Here is a 17989-nt window from a genome sequence, read left to right on the forward strand (position 1 = left end):
CCAAGACCCCAAGGGGTGCTGAGACCTAGTGGACCAGCTGCATAGGACTGCCAGCTCCAGGCAGGACCCCCTGCAGCCCAGAAAAGCTGCAACAAGCCTGGCGGAATCGGGAAAAGATCTCAGACGGTCTTTCTGAGTCGGGCTGTCCTGGGGAGGAGCCTCTTGAGCCTCCAAGGGCCCTGCTACCCGCCCAAGACCCCAGGGGGTGCTGAGACCTAGTGGACCAGCTGCATAGGACTGCCAGCTCCAGGCAGGACCCCCTGCAGCCCAGAAAAGCTGCAACAAGCCTGGCCGAATCGGGAAAAGATCTCAAACGGTCTTTCTGAATCGGGCTGCCCTGGGGAGGAGCCTCTTGAGTCTCCAAGGGCCCTGCTACCCACCCAAGACCCCAAGGGGTGCTGAGACCTAGTGGACCAGCTGCATAGGACTGCCAGCTCCAGGCAGGACCCCCTGCAGCCCAGAAAAGCTGCAACAAGCCTGGCGGAATCGGGAAAAGATCTCAGACGGTCTTTCTGAGTCGGGCTGTCCTGGGGAGGAGCCTCTTGAGCCTCCAAGGGCCCTGCTACCCGCCCAAGACCCCAGGGGGTGCTGAGACCTAGTGGACCAGCTGCATAGGACTGCCAGCTCCAGGCAGGACCCCCTGCAGCCCAGAAAAGCTGCAACAAGCCTGGCCGAATCGGGAAAAGATCTCAAACGGTCTTTCTGAATCGGGCTGCCCTGGGGAGGAGCCTCTTGAGTCTCCAAGGGCCCTGCTACCCGCCCAAGACCCCAAGGGGTGCTGAGACCTAGTGGACCAGCTGCATAGGACTGCCAGCTCCAGGCAGGACCCCCTGCAGCCCAGAAAAGCTGCAACAAGCCTGGCCGAATTGGGAAAAGATCTCAGACGGTCTTTCTGAGTCGGGCTGTTCTGGGGAGGAGCCTCTTGAGTCTCCAAAGGCCCTGCTACTCGCCCAAGACCCCAAGGGGTGCTGAGACCTAGTGGACCAGCTGCATAGGACTGCCAGCTCCAGGCAGGACCCCCTGCAGCCCAGAAAAGCTGCAACAAGCCTGGCGGAATCGGGAAAAGATCTCAGACGGTCTTTCTGAATCGGGCTGCCCTGGGGAGGAACCTCTTGAGTCTCCAAGGGCCCTGCTACCCGCCCAAGACCCCAGGGGGTGCTGAGAACCAAGTGAAATCTGCTACCATCGTGGGGTGGACCTCCCAGTCCTGTCTGCCCTCAGGAAGTCCTCCTTTGCTTCAAAGAAACACTGTTAGTCCCATCAACACTCCAGAAAAGCCACACTGCCTCAAAAAAAGATTGACCAACAACGACAGCCCTCAGGAAATATTCCACGGCAGTGACAAGGCAAACACTACCCGATAACGGAGAGTACAACTCCCTCAGGAGAAAGAAGACAACAAGCAAGATGAAGAAGCTGAGAAACCACCCCCAGTCAAACCAACAGGAGAACTCACCTAAAACAGTCAACAATGAAACTGATCTCTGCAGTCTGACAGACCTGGAGTTCAAAAGAGAAATAGTGAAAATACTGAAGGAATTAAGAGAAGATATGAACAGCAATGCAGATACCCTCAGAAAGGAGCTAGAAAATATAAGGAGGAGCCAAGAAAAACTAGAACATTCATTTGCAGAGATGCAAACTGAACTAGGGGCAGTAAAAACCAGAATGAATAATGCAGAAGAACGAATCAGTGATATGGAAGATAGAATAATGGAAATCACTCAATCTGGTCAACAGACAGAAAACCGAATCAAAAAACTGGAAAGCAATATAAGAGACCTATGGGATAATATAAAACGAGCCAATCTACGCATAATAGGAATTCCAGAAGGAGTAGAAAAAGATAAGGGAATGGAAAATATATTTGAAGAAATTATCGCTGGAAACTTCCCAAATCTAAAGGATACTGGATTCAAGATACAAGAAGCACAGAGGGCCCCAAAGAAACTGAACCCAAACAGACCCACACCAAGACACATCATAATAAAAATGGCAAAAGTTAGTGATAAAGAGAGGATCCTAAAGGCAGCAAGAGAAAAACAGAATGTTACCTACAAGGGAACCCCCATAAGAATATCAGCTGATTTCTCTACAGAAACACTACAGGCCAGGAGGGAATGGCAAGAGATATTTAAAGTGCTCAAAGGAAAAAATATGCAACCTAGAATACTTTATCCAGCAAGAATATCATTTAAAATAGAAGGGGAAATAAAAATTTTTCCCAACAAACAAAAACTTAAAGAATACAGCAACACAAAACCCAGGTTAAAGGAAATATTGAAAGGGCTTCTCTAAACCAAAAGAAAGGAAGGAAAGGGAAGAAAAAAGAAAAGAAAAAAAAAAAAAAAAGAAGAAGAAGAAGAGGAAGAACTAGGACAGAGGAAGATACAATCAGAGAGCAGTCATTCAAATAAGCCAGCATACAGATTTAATCATGAACATGCTTCAAACAAAATAAAATTAAAAAGAAAAAAATAAAAGAGTCATCAAAACCATAAAATGTGGGCAAGGGATGTTAGGAGGTAAATAATCCTTTTTGTTTGTATGTATGTCTCTCTTCTTAATTTTAATATAATAATGAAGTGTTTGAACTTACAGGACCATCAGGCTAAAACACACAATTATGGGAAGGGGTTAGCATACTTAAAAAACAGGGCAACCACAAGCCAAAACCAAATATTGCATTTGCAAAAAATGAAAAAAAAATACACTCAAGCAGATAATAACAGGAGACCATCCAACCAAAAAAAAAAAAAAAAAAAAAAAAAAAAGAAAGGAAGAATGGAGAACCATAGAATCAACTGGAACACGAGGATCAAATGGCAATAAATAATCATCTATCAATTATCACCTTAAATGTCAATGGACTGAATGCCCCAATCAAAAGACACAGAATGGCTGAGTGGATAAAACGGCAAAAACCTTCAATATGCTGCCTACAAGAAACTCACCTTAGGACAAAAGATACATATAGATTGAAAGTGAAAGGCTGGGGAAAAGTATTTCATGCCAATAGACATGACAGAAAAGCAGGAGTTGCAACGCTCATATCAGACAAAATAGACTTTAAAACAAAAGACATAAAGAAAGACAAAGAAGGACACTATTTAATGATTAAGGGATCCATCCAAGGAGAGGATGTTACTATCATCAACATATATGCCCCAAACATAGGAGCACCCAGATACATACAACAAATATTAACAGACATAAAGGGAGATATTGATGAGAATACAATCATAGTAGGAGACCTAAATACCCCCCTCACATCAATGGACAGATCCTCTAGACAGAAAACCAATAAAGCAACAGAGATCCTAAAGGAAACAATAGAAAAGTTAGACTTAATTGATATCTTCAGGACACTACATCCAAAAAAATCAGAATACACATTCTTCTCAAATGCTCATGGAACATTCTCAAGAATCGACCACATATTGGGACATAAAGCGAATCTCAATAAATTTAGGAGCATAGAAATTATCTCAAGTATCTTCTCTGACCACAATGCCATGAAATTAGAAATCAACCATGGGAAAAGGAAAGAGAAAAAACCTACTCCATGGAGACTAAACAACATGCTACTAAAAAACCAATGGGTCAATGAGGAAATCAAGAAGGAAATTAAAAACTATCTTGAAACAAATGATAATGAAGACACAACCTCTCAAAATCTATGGGATGCTGCGAAAGCAGTGCTCAGAGGGAAATTTATAGCAATACAGGCCTTTCTCAAAAAAGAAGCAAGATCCCAAATTGACAACTTAACCCTCCACCTAAATGAATTAGAAAAAGAAGAACAAAGAAGTCCTAAAGTCAGCAGAAGGAAGGAAATTGTAAAGATCAAAGAAGAAATCAATAAAATAGAGACTCAAAAAACAATAGAGAAAATTAATAAAACCAAGAGCTGGTTCTTTGAAAAGGTGAACAAAATTGATAAACCCCTGGCCAGACTCACTAAAAAGAGGAGAGAAAGAACCCAAATCACCAAAATTATAAATGAAAAAGGAGAAATCACAACGGATACAGCAGAAATACAAAAAACCATAAGAGAATACTATGAACAACTATATGGCAATAAGTTTGACAATCTGGAAGAAATGGACAATTTTCTAGAATCTTACAGCCTGCCAAAACTGAATCAAGCAGAAACAGACCAACTGAACAGACCAATCACCAGAAATGAAATTGAAGAGGTCATAAAATCACTCCCTACAAATAAAAGCCCAGGACCAGATGGCTTCACAGGTGAATTCTATCAAACATATAAAGAGGAATTGGTGCCCATCCTCCTTAAACTCTTTCAAAAGGTTGAAGAAGAAGGAATACTCCCAAAGACATTCTATGAGGCCACCATCACCCTCATTCCAAAACCAGGCAGAGATACCACCAAAAAAGAAAACTATCGCCCAATATCATTGATGAATATAGATGCAAAAATTCTCAACAAAATCTTAGCCAACCGAATCCAACAACATATCAAAAAAATTATACACCATGACCAGGTTGGGTTCATCCCAAGTTCACAAGGATGGTTCAACATACGCAAATCAATCAACATCATACACCACATTAACAAAAAAAAGGTCAAAAATCATATGATCATCTCAATAGATGCAGAAAAAGCATTTGACAAAGTTCAACATCCATTCATGATCAAGACCCTCGCCAAAGTGGGTATAGAGGGAACATTCCTGAATATAATCAAAGCCATTTATGATAAACCCACAGCAAATATAATCCTCAATGGGGAAAAACTGAAAGCCTTCTCACTCAAATCTGGAACAAGACAGGGATGCCCACTCTCACCACTGCTCTTCAACATCGTTTTGGAAGTCTTAGCCACAGCAATTAGACAAACAAAAGAAATCAAAGGCATCCATATAGGAAGAGAAGAGATCAAACTGTCACTGTATGCAGATGACATGATTCTATACCTAGAAAACCCTAAGGACTCAACCCCAAAACTCCTTGAACTGATTAATAAATTCAGCAAAGTGGCAGGATATAAGATTAACATTCAGAAGTCAGTTGCATTTCTGTATACCAGCAATGAAGCATTAGAAAAGGAATACAAAAATACGATACCTTTTAAAATTGTACCTCACAAAATCAAATACCTCGGAATACACCTAACCAAAGAGGTAAAGGACCTATATGCCGAGAACTATAAAACCTTAATCAAAGAAATCAAAGAAGATGTAAAAAAATGGAAAGATATTCCATGTTCCTGGATTGGAAAAATCAATATTGTGAAAATGGCCATCCTACCCAAAGCAATCTACAGATTCAATGCAATCCCTATCAAATTACCCATGACATTTTTCACAGAACTAGAACAAACAATCCAAACATTTATATGGAACCACAAAAGACCGAGAATCGCCAAAGCAATCCTGAGAAACAAAAACCAAGCAGGAGGCATCACTCTCCCAGACTTCAAGAAATACTACAAAGCCACAGTCATCAAAACAGTGTGGTACTGGTATCAAAACAGACAGACAGACCAATGGAACAGAATAGAGAATCTGGAAATTAACCCTGACACCTATGGTCAATTAATCTTTGACAAGGGAGGCAAGAACATCAAATGGGAAAAGGAAAGTCTATTCAGCAAGTATTGCTGGGAAACCTGGACAGCTGTATGCAAAGCAATGAAACTAGAACACACCCTCACACCATGCACAAAAATAAACTCCAAATGGCTGAAAGACTTAAATATACGACAGGACACCATCAAACTCCTAGAAGAAAACATAGGCAAAACACTCTCTGACATCAACATCATGAATATTTTCTCAGGTCAGTCTCCCAAAGCAATAGAAATTAGAGCAAAAATAAACCCATGGGACCTCATCAAACTGAAAAGCTTTTGCACAGCAAAGGAAACCCAAAAGAAAACAAAAAGACAACTTACAGAATGGGAGAAAATAGTTTCAAATGATGCAACTGACAAGGGCTTAATCTCTAGAATATACAAGCAACTTATACAACTCAACAGCAAAAAAACCAATCAATCAATGGAAAAATGGGCAAAAGACCTGAATAGACATTTCTCCAAGGAAGATATACAGATGGCCAACAAACACATGAAAAAATGCTCAACATCGCTGATTATAAGAGAAATGCAAATCAAAACTACCATGAGATACCACCTCACACCAGTCAGAATGGCCATCATTAATAAATCCACAAATAACAAGTGCTGGAGGGGCTGTGGAGAAAAGGGAACCCTCCTGCACTGTTGGTGGGAATGTAAACTGGTACAGCCACTATGGAGAACAGTTTGGAGATACCTTAGAAATCTATACATAGAACTTCCATATGATCCTGCAATCCCACTCTTGGGCATCTATCCGGACAAAGCTCTACTTAAAAGAGACACATGCACCCGCATGTTCATTGCAGCACTATTCACAATAGCCAGGACATGGAAACAATCCAAATGTCCATCGACAGAGGATTGGATTCGGAAGATGTGGTATATATACACGATGGAATACTACTCAGCCATAAAAAAGGATGACATCATGCCATTTGCAGCAACATGGATGGAACTAGAGAATCTCATACTGAGTGAAATGAGCCAGAAAGACAAAGACAAATACCATATGACATCACTTATAACTGGAATCTAATATCCAGCACAAATGAACATCTCCTCAGAAAAGAAAATCAATCATGGACTTGGAGAAGAGACTTGTGGTTGCCTGATGGGAGGGGGAGGGAGTGGGAGGGATCGGGAGCTTGGGCTTATCAGACACAACTTAGAATAGATTTACAAGGAGATCCTGCTGAATAGCATTGAGAACTATGTCTAGATACTCATGTTGCAACAGAAGAAATGGTGGGGGAAAAACTGTAATTGTAATGTATACATGTAAGGATAACCTGACCCCCTTGCTGTACAGTGGGAAAATAAAATTAAAAAAAAATAAAAATAAAAAAAATAAAATAAAATAAAAAAAAAAAAAAAAAAAAAAAAAAAAAAAAAAAAAAATTGCAGTGGAAAGAATACCCAAGCACATTCTATGAAGCCACCATCACCCTGATACCAAAACCAGACAAAGACACCATAAAAAAGAAAACAGGCCAATATCATTGATGAACATAGATGCAAAAATCCACAACAAAATATCAGCAAACTGATACAACAATACATTAAAAGAATCATACATCATGTTCAAGTGGGATTTATCCCAGATTTTCAAGAATTTTTCAATATACGCAAATCAGTCAATGTGATATACACTACATCAACAAACTGAAGAATAAAAGACATTTGGTCAATTCAATAGAGGCTGAAAAAGCTTTTGACAAAACTCAACACCCATTTATGATAAAAACTTTCCATAAAGTAGGCATAGAGGGACCATATCTCAACAAAATAAGGCCATATATGACAAATCCACAGTAACATCAATCTCAATGATGAAAAGCTGAAAACATTTCAGCTAAGATCAGGAGCAAGACAAAGTTGTCCAATCTCACCACTTTTATTCAACATAGTTTTGGAAGTCCTAGCTACAAAAATCAAAGAAGAAAAAGAAATGAAAGGAATCCAAATTAGAAAAGAAAAAGTAAAACTGTCACTGCAAATGGCATGACACTATACGTAGAAAATCCTATTCAGGTCTTCTGCCCAGTTTTCAGTTGGGCTGTTTTTGTTTTTTTTGGTTTTTTTGCTGTTGAGTTTTATGAACTGTTTGTATATTCTGGAGATTAAGCTCTTATAAGTAGCCTCATTTGTAACTATTTTCTCCTATTCCAGAGGTTGTCTTTTTTTCTAGTTTCCTTTGCTATGCAAAAGCCTGTAAGTTTGATTAGGTTTATTGGCTTATTTTTGTCTTTATTATTAGAAAAATGCAAATCAAAACTACAATGAAGTACCACCTCACACCAGTCAGAATGGCTATCATTAATAAGTCTATAAATAACAAATTCTTGAGAGGATGTGGAAAAAAGGAAACCCTCCTCACTGTTGGTGGGAATGTAAATTACTACAACCACTATGGAAAACTCAGAAAACTAAATAACTAACATATGATCCAGCAATCCCACTCGTGGGCATATATCCTGACAAAACTTTCATTGAAAAAGATACATGCACCCCTGTGTTCATTGCAGCACTATTCACAATAGCCAAGACACGAAAACAACCTAAATGTCCATCAATAGATGACTGGATTAAGAAGATGTGGTACATATACACAATGGAATACTACTCAGCCATAAAAAGAACAAAATAATGCCATTTGCAGCAACATAAATGGAACTCTCATGTTAAGAGAAGTAAGTCAGAAAGAGAAGGACAAATACCATATGATATCACATATCCGGAACCTAGCATATGGAACAAATGAACCTATCTACAGAAAAGAAACAAACTCATGGACATGGAGAACAGTCTGTGGTTGCCAAATGGGAGGTGGAGGCAGTGTGATGGACTGAGAGTTGGGGGTTGGTAGATGTAAACTATAGCATTTGGAATGGATAAGCAATAACTTCCTGGTGTATAGCACAGGGAACTATATCCAATCACTTGTGATGGAACATGATGGATGATAATGTGAGAAAAAGAATGTATGTATATCTATAACTGGGTCACTTTGCTCTAAAGCAGAAATTGTCAGAACATTGTAAATCAACTATAATTTTTTTAAAAAATGGAGTTCCCATTATGGCTCAGCAGAAACGAATCTGAATAGCATCCATGAGGACGCAGGTTCAATCCCTGGCCTTTCTCAGTGGGTTAAGGATCTGGCATTGCCATGAGCTATGGTGTAGGTCACAGACATGGCTCTGATACAGAGTTTCTGTGGCTGTGGCATAGGCCAGCAGCTGTAGCTCCAATTCACCCCTAGCCTGGGAACTCCATATGCCACAGGTATGGCCCTAAAAAGACCAAAAATTAAAATTAAAAATTAAATAAAATAATAAAAATTTTAAAATCCTGAAGATGCTACCAGAAAACTACTACAGCTCATCAATTAATTTGGTAACGCTTCAGGATAAAAAATTAATACACAGAAATTTCTTGCATTCCTATATATTAACAATGAAAGATAAGAAAGAGAAATTAGGGAAACAATCCCACTTACCATCACATCAAAAAGAATAAAATACCTAAGAATAAACCTCCCTAAAGAGGCAAAAGACCTATACTCTGAAAACTAAAAGATACTGATGAAAGAAATCAAAGACGACACAAACAGAAAAATATACCATGTACTTGGATTGGCAATATCAGTATTGTCAAAATGGCCATACTATCCAAAGCAATCTACAGATTCAGTGTAATCCCTATTGAATTACCAATGGCATTTTTCACAGAACTAGAGCAAAAAAAATTTTTAATTTGTATGAAAACACAAAAGACCCTGAAGAGCCAAAGCAATCTTCAGAAAGAAAAACAAAACTGGAAGAATCAAATTCCCTGGCTTCAGACTACATTACAAAACTACAGTCATCAAAACAGTATAGTACTGGCGTTCCTATTGTGGCTTAGTGGCAACGAACCCAAATGGTATCAATGAGAATGTGGGTTCATTCCCTGGCCTCGCTCAGTGTGTTAAGGATCTAGCATTGCCATGAGCTCTGGTCTAGGTCACAACATGGCTCGGATCCCATGTTGCTGTGGCTATGTGATGCAAGCTGGCAGCTGCAGCTCCAATTTGACCCTTAGCCTATAGCCATATGCCACAAGTGTGGCACCCCCCCCCAAAAAAAAGAAAACAGTATGGTACTGGTACGAAAACAGACATATAGATCAGTGGAACAGTATAGAAAGTCCAGAAATAAACCCACACACATATAGTCAATTAATCAATGACAAAGGAAGCAAGAATATTCAATGGCGAAAAGAAAATCTCTTCAATATGTGGTTCTGGGAAAACTAGACAGCTACACATAAAAGAATGAAATTAAAATATTCTCTTACACAACACAAAAAATGGATTAAAGGCCTAAATATAAGACCTGATACTATAAAAATCCTAGATGGAAACATAGGCAAAACACTCTTTGAGATAAATTGCAGCAATATATTTTTGACCCACCTCCTAGAGTAATGAAAATAAAAATAAAAATTAACAAGTGGGACCTAATTAAACTTAAAACCTTTTGCACAGCAAAGGAAACCATTAATAAAATGAAAAGACAACCCAAAGAATGGGAAAAAAATCTTTGCAAACAACTGACAAGGGATTAATCTTCAAAATATACAAACATCTCACACAGCTTTATATAAAAAAAAAAAAACCAAACACTCCAACTAAAAAATGGTCAGAAGATCTAAACAGACATTTCTCCAAAGATATACTGATGGCCAAAAAGCATATTAAAAAGATGCTCAGGATCTCCTTGTATATCTATTCTAAATTGTGTCTGATAAGCCCAAGCTCCCAATCCCTCCCACTCCCTCCCCCTCCTGCTGAATAGCATTGAGAACTTTGTCTAGATACTCATGCTGCAACAGAACAAAGGGTGGGGGAAAAAATGTAATTGTAATGTATACATGTAAGGATAACCTGACCCCCTTGCTGTACAGTGGGAAAATAAAAAATTATATAAAAAAAAGATGCTCAACTTTACTAATTATTAGAGAAATGAAAAATCAAAACTACAATGACATAACACCTCACCAGTCAGAATGGCCATCATTAAAAAGACTACAAATAATAAAAGCTAGAAAGGGTGTGGAGAAAAGGGAATCCTGCTACACTGTTGGTGGGAATAAAAACTGGTGCAACCACCATGAAAAACAGTATGGAGGTTCCTTAAAAAGCAAATTGTAGAACTACCATATAATCCATAAATCCCACTCTGAGGCATCTAAACAAAGAAAATCATTATTTGAAAAGATACATGCACCCCAAGTGTTCATTACAGCACTATTTACAATAGCCAACATAGGGAAGCAACCTAAATGTCCATTCTTAAAGGAATGGATAAAGAAGAAATGGTACATATATACAATGGAATATTATGCCATAAAAAGCATGAAATAATGCCATTTGCACCAACATGGATGGACCTAGAAATTATCATACTAAGTGAATTAAGTCAAATACAAATATCATGAAATCACTAACAGTGGAATCTAATAAAAATGATAGACTGGAACCTACAGAACAGAAACAGACTCAAAGATTTTGAAACCAAACTTATGTTTACCAAAGGGGAAATGTGGTGGGGAGGTGTAAATTAGAGGATTGGGATTGATGTATATACACTACTATATATGAAATAGATGGGAAATAAGGACCTACTGTATAGGACAGGAAAATTTAATCAACATTGTATAATAACATATATGGGGAAAGGATTTGAAAAGGAATGGATATATGTATATGCATCATTGATTTACTTTGCTGTACACTTGAAATTAATACAACTTGTATTCCAATAAAATAAAATAAAATATCCATGATGTGTGCATCTTTCCCTGAAGATTGTCTGACAGCTCCTCAGGGTTCACCATGCTGGGACAGCAGGCATCCATCTCCAACAAGACATGCTTAATACTTGAAAAATGTACAAACAGAAATGGGATGCAGGAGAGGTCGTCTCTGCGTACACCGGGTGATGGATACAGGATGGTGATGGATACAGGATGGTGATGAGGGGAAGGCTATACAGTCAGAATGGGGAAATCCTCTACTGTTTTCACTTCTTTAAGATCATAAGGGTGAAAGTGAGTGATGTCCAGAGCAAAAATGAGTCAACATTTCAGGTGAAGTGAAAAACCAACTTGGGTCTCAAGTGGGGATATTTTAGTTAATTATTCAGTGACGTTACATGCTAATGCAATTAAGAATACATAAATTGAGGAAAATATGAACAGAAACAAAAAGATTATGTGCAAAGCTACTCTTCCAACTGTGACTAATAACAAAGTAAATCCTGAAATAATTTAAGTATCCCACAATAGAAGGGAAATGTTCATTAAAGTAGAATGTTTATCAAAATAGTGTAACAGCAAATAAAAATTACGTAAACCAGCTATAATGGAAAAACTAAAAATCATTTCAAAAAATTACATTGATCAAAAGTTTATAAAGTAGAAAAAAATTGCTACCATGTTGTTCTTTTCAAGTATGCTAAATTTTGTGAAAAAATAACTTATTCCAAATAAGCAGAAAGACAAAATGATGATTCCTCTTTTTTTTTCATATTGTTCTAGAAATGTTTTTAATGAGGTCATGGGATCTTCTCCTGACTTTTTCAAGGAGAGTAGCTTCGACCTCAGCAAGTTAGGAAAGTCCAATAAACTGATGGTTTTCTTGGTTACTGGAACAACTGCATTTTTTCTCTCTACATTTTACTCCCACATTCCCAAGGATCTGTAGTAAGTGTTACTTTTACAATGGGAATTTTTTTGAATAAAGTAGGTTACATGAGGGAGAAGGTTTTAGGTAAAGAACTCTCAGATTTGGTCTAGATATAATAAAGACCCTTAAAATGTTTGTCATTTAATCATTTTAATCATTTTAATGGTAAATAATTTTTTTGCGGTCAGCACTGTAAAGGAATTATTTGGGCAGATGTGAGAACCACTGGGGAAAAGGCTGTTCAGAAATAAGAAATATACAGAGTATCATTTCCCAGACTGGTTAATCATTGGAAAGAAGGGGGAAAGTATGTCTACAATAAAGTCTGGTGGACACTCTCTTAATCCAGTAACAAAAATTAATGTACCAATAATGAGACAGACTGACAGTGTCCCTCCTGGTGTGAAGGGTCCAGAATTAACTGATCTCCTTTCAAAAAATGTCTAACCTGCATCTAGTCATGAGAAAACAATCAGGCAAATCCTAACTGAGGAATGTTTAGCAAAACTGGTCTGGAATGTCAATGTCATGTAAAACAGACAAATAATTGGGCAACGATCATGGCTAAAAAATACTACAAAGCCAAGACAAGTAATTGCACCATGTAGTCCTTGACCGAGTCCCAGAACAACAGTAAAAACAGCCAGAATGGGCATTTGGGGGGCAAGCATGGCAATCTGAATATGACCTATACATTAGAAAATAATTTTTCATAAATACTAAAATTTTGAATGTGATGATTTTGAATGTAGGAGAATGTTCCTGAAGGATATATGTTAAACATTCAGAGGCAAAATATCATGATACTTTTAATTAATCCTCAAATGATTCAGCAAAATATATACATATATTACCTATGTATTTGTATAGATAAAGTAGAGTTCCCATTGTGGCTCTGCAGGTTAAGAACCTGACATAGTCTCTGTGAGGATGCAGGTTTGAACCCTGGCCTCACTCAGTAGGTTAAGGATCTGGTACTGCCACAAGCTGTGATGTGGCTCAGATCCAGTGTTGCTGTAGCTGTGATGTGGGGCTCAGCTGCAGCTCCGATTCAACCCCTAGCCCAGGAACTTCCATATTCCACAAGTGTGGCCATAAAAAGAAAAAAAATAGGATATAAAGCAAATATGTCCCAATGATAACAAATGATGTTCACTGTGCTAGTCTTGAAACTAAAACTTTTTCTGCAGATTTAAAATTTTCCAAAATAAAAAGTTGGGTAAAAAGTAATACATGTTCATCATAGAATATTTCAACAATTCAGAAAACAAGCTTAAGGAAAAGAAATGCCTTGGAGTTCCTGTTTCAGCTCAGTGGTTTAAGAGCCCAACTAGTATCCATGAGGATGCAGGTTCAATCCCTGGCCTCACTGAGCAGGTTAAGGATCTGGCATTGCTACAAGCTTACAGTGAAGGTCAAAGATGCAGATCAGATCTGGCATTTCTGTGGCTGTGGTGTAGGCCAGCAGCTGCAGCTCCAATTCGACCCCTAGCCTGGGAACTTCCATATGCTGCAGGTGCAGCCCTAAAAAAAAAAAAAAAATTTAAAGAAATGCTGAACTGTTGGGTGTTTTTCCTTCCAGGATAAACAGATATATTCTACAATGCGAACCCTTTGTTGAATAGGGGAGTTTGTAATTTGGTTTTTCACTTAATGTTATACCATGAATGTTTTCCTTGTTATGAAATAACCCTCTAAATTATTTTTCATGGCTTTATAATATTCTAAGCCATGTGGATGTGCCATTATTTATATAAACAATCCCTTATCGTTGGACATTTAAGCACCAAAGTGATTAAAAATCACTACATTGACCATCCTTGGGGCTAAATCTTTGTGTTTGTCCATGATAAGCTTCTGGATAAATCTCTAGAACTGGAAAGACCAGGTCAAAGGATATGCCCGTCTTCTACCATGGCATCTGCTTCCACTGTGACTACACAACGCTCCCTCCTGGCTAAGAAAATCTGTTTCATTTGGTTCGACCACACTCTCAGCCCCGAGGGATGAATTATGACAGGTCTAAGACAATCATGGATATCTCATTTCCCTTATCAGAGAACTTCCATATGCCGCAATGCAGTCCTAAAAAAAAAAAAGACAGGAGTTTCCGTGTGGCAGTGGTTAATGAATCCGACTAGGAGCCATGAAGTTGCAGGGTTCAATCCCTGGCCTTCCTCAGTGGGTTAAGGATCTGGCGTTGCCGTGGGCTGTGGTGTAGGTCGTAGAGGCAGCTTGGATCCCCCGTTGCTGTGGCTCTGGTGTGGGCCGGCAGCTGTAGCTCCAATTGAACCCCTGGCCTGGGAACCTCCATATGCCATGGGTGCGGCCCTACAAAAGACAAAAAATTAAAAAGTAAAAAATAATAATAATAAATATCATTAAAAAAAAAAAAATCAGCAGTCCTAATGGATGTGTGTTGTCTGATGGCCTCCCCAAAAGGTTGTCTTGATTTTCATTCTGCCCAGAGGCGTGAAGCCGTGACAGATTTCCCATCCTTTTCCACATGCTTGTCTTATGGTCAAGGTTCTCTGCTTGGTTTGAAAAACTATCATCATCAGGGCCCCTTCCCCATGCACATTACACCAAATCTGCTCCTGACGCAACTCAGAATAATACCAAGGAAAGACCGCCCTCTAGTGGGCTCTCTTCTCATAGCACTTAACAGGCTAGAATGTCAGCAGCCCACAGCCTCAGGCTTAGGTACCTGGTGGGAGTGACTCCGATTATCCAAATCTATTCAAAGAACACTGAGTTAGGACCCTTATTTGAGCTCAGCACTGGAGGTGAGCACGGGGATGGAGATGCAGTATGACAGTTTTTGTCTGGGCACACAATTCAGGGACCTGGTGTTTAAGGTTAACCTTTGGCTAAAGTCAGTGATGGAGACCTCTGAAAGGTGCAGGCAGGAGGCTCTCTCCACTGGCTCTGCTGCTGTGACAGACACAGCCCTGAACAGTTTGTCTAGAGGCAGCAAACCATAGTTTATATGAATCAGTACTTTTCTTTCCATTGCAACCACAGACTCCTAGAAACTTTGAAATGGTTTTTCTAATAGTCCGAACTTGTAGATGAGGAAACTGGAGCCAGGATGGGTTAAGGGTTGCTGCCCTGATGTTCTCTTAGCTCAATCCCATAGCTGAGTGAGTGGCTATTCACAGGGCTCTTTGACATCAACCCAAGAAAGAAAACCCTTTCAGTTGGTTCAAAATCACTGCAATTGACAACAGGATGAGAAATTCTTACAAGTCATGACAATTTTCTCACATATCTACGCAAGGAGCTCCCATGGTGGCTCAGCTGATTACAACCCCAACTAGTATCCATGAGGTGGTGGGTTCGATCCCTGGCTCCACTCAGTGGGTTAAGGATCCAGCGTTGCCTTGAGCTGTGATGAAGGTCACAGACACAGCTTGGATCCCGCGTTGCTGTGGCTGTGGCATAGGCCAGCAGCTACAGCTCTGATTCGATCCCTAGTCTGGGAACTTCCACATGCATCTTTTTACAAAATTATATAAGATTGTATTAAGGGCCTTGGGCATATATAAAAGGGTTGCAAACCGGTCACAATCTGGGGAGAAGAACTGATGTCTAAGGTTTGGTCAAAGGATGCAAATTGGAGTTCAAAGCAAACAGAAGTTCTCTACAGTTGCAAGCATTTGGCTATGTAGATCTCAAGCCTGGAAAATGGGAGGGATGAATGGTGTGGTCAGTGGCACTTGGGTTGTTTTAGTCATTTTCAGAGTCGTGCGTTTTAATGTTTGAGGCATAAAAATCTAAAAATAGCTTCCAACAAATTAGTCAAGGCAACAAGTCTTCTTCCTTCTGTAATGACTCTTGTCCTGATGCTTGTAGTATTTGGAACTAGACAAGGATCTTACCTTTAAAAATAACTACTACCTGATACACATAATTAACAGTGGCAGTGATGAAAAGTAAGCCAGCAGTGTGATGACCCTCAGCAACTTTTAAATCAAGACATTATTTTAAAACTGGAAACATCTTAAGCATCGAGTCTGATAGTTTCATTTTCTTCTTTTTGTTTTCCTTTTATGGCTGCACCTGCAGCATATGGAAGCTCCTGGGCTAGGGGTCAGATCAGAGCTGCAGCCACAGCAACACCAGACCCAAGCCGCATCTGCGACCTACACAGCAGCTTGCAGCAATGCCAGATCCTTAACCCATTGAGCAAGGCTAGGGATCAAACTCACATCCTCTCGGACACTATGCTGGGTTCTTAACTGCCAAGCCACAATGGGAGCTCCCTTATAGTTTCACTTTGAAGATGAAGAGACCAAGAACAAAAGAGGTAAAGTAACTTATATTACTCATGTGAAAGATAAGATTTGCTCAAGGAAAAAAAAAAAAAAAAAAACTAGGAGACAAGGATGGTAGGTGGATGTGAGTGGGGATTAGCATTCAGCTCTGCTTTCCACGCACAGTGGATTCCCACAGGTTTGCACGCTGGGTTTTGTTTGTTTTTGTTTATTTATTTTTTTTATTTATTTATTTTTGTCTTTTTGTCTTTCTAGGACTGCACCCGCGGCAAACGGATGTTCCCAGGCTAGGGGGTCTAATCAGAGTTGTAGCCACCAGCCTACGCCAGAGCCACAGCAACTCAGGATCCAAGCCGAGCCTGCCACCTACACCACAGCTCACGGCAACACCGGATCCTTAACCCACTGGCAAGGCCAGGGATCAAACCCTAACCTCGTGGTTCCTAGTCAGATTCGTTAAACATTGAGCCACGACGGGAACTCCACTCTGGTTTTCTTTGCTGTCTGAATGCCCAAGTCTCCCATCCCAGACAGCATCTGCTCCCATGGGTACCAGTACCCCCAAGTGAACAGAGTCCATCTTACCTGGTGTCCACGCCTTCCTTTTTCACCCTTAGGGCCTTGGATGAAACCATCAATTCCAGGATCCCCCTGAGAAAATAAAAGGTTGCTTAGCTCAAATGGACGGGAAAGACAAGAAAAGTAAGTACAGGAAGTATAAGTTTTAAAAGAAAGAAAAGAAAGGAACCAAAGGGGTACATTTTCATTGTGTGGGCCTTCTCAGGAATCCCAGAAACCCAATGCAATTAAAATTCCAATTTTTTTTTTTTGGCTTTTTAGGGCTTCACCCATGGCATATTGGAGCTACAGCTGCTGGCCTATACCACAGCCAGAGCAACGATGGATCCTTAACCCACTGAGCGAGGCCAGGGATCGAACCCGCACCCCCATGGATACTAGTTGGATTCGATCTGCAGAGGCACGACGGGAACTCGCTCCAAACTCTTTAAGAGCCCAAATGTTCTATAAGATGGCTTTCCTCTCAAATCTCTTATTTGTTGCAATACTAAGACAGGCTGAGCAGATGTCTCATTAATGAACAATTCAATGTTCTCTGCCTCTACCCAAGCACAGTTCACAGTCCCTGGATTAAAGCAGCAGACATTCTTCAATCACCACTCACAGGATCGCCCCTTAGCCCAGGCTCTCCACGCTCACCACGTTGTCCGGGTGGCCCCGTCAAACCCTAAAATCACATTAAAAAAAAAAAATCACTTTCTAAAATCATGTATTGCCTAAAGGGAGAGGGGACGTGAGACTCCAATTAAAAGAGCAATTTAGTACTTCATCTTTAAAGCATTAGCTGCCAAGAAGGTG

The 17989-nt window shown here is 39.8% G+C and overlaps 1 protein-coding gene across 3 annotated transcripts in view; it reads right to left on the reverse strand.

The window, feature by feature from the left end:
- The window catches only part of LOC100517188 (collagen alpha-4(VI) chain-like), a 150103-nt gene that overhangs the window by 61878 nt on the left and 70236 nt on the right, over window positions 1-17989 (reverse strand). For all 3 annotated transcript variants that reach the window (XR_014825028.1, XM_084991763.1, XM_084991764.1), the window contains exons 18-19: window positions 17796-17858; window positions 17198-17263 (exon numbers count right to left, since the gene is read on the reverse strand). Coding sequence is in view for 2 of the 3 variants with exons in the window: in XM_084991763.1 (XP_084847889.1) it covers window positions 17198-17263; window positions 17796-17858 (129 nt within the window). In the remaining variant the exon portion in view is untranslated. The remainder of the gene's footprint in view (window positions 1-17197; window positions 17264-17795; window positions 17859-17989) is intronic.

This window comes from Sus scrofa, chromosome 13 (genome assembly GCF_054392235.1).
Source record: "Sus scrofa isolate SSC_HxYL_T2T_F1_AM1 chromosome 13, Sscrofa_HxYL_maternal_Yorkshire_Landrace_v2.0, whole genome shotgun sequence".
Taxonomy (NCBI): Eukaryota; Metazoa; Chordata; class Mammalia; order Artiodactyla; family Suidae; genus Sus; species Sus scrofa.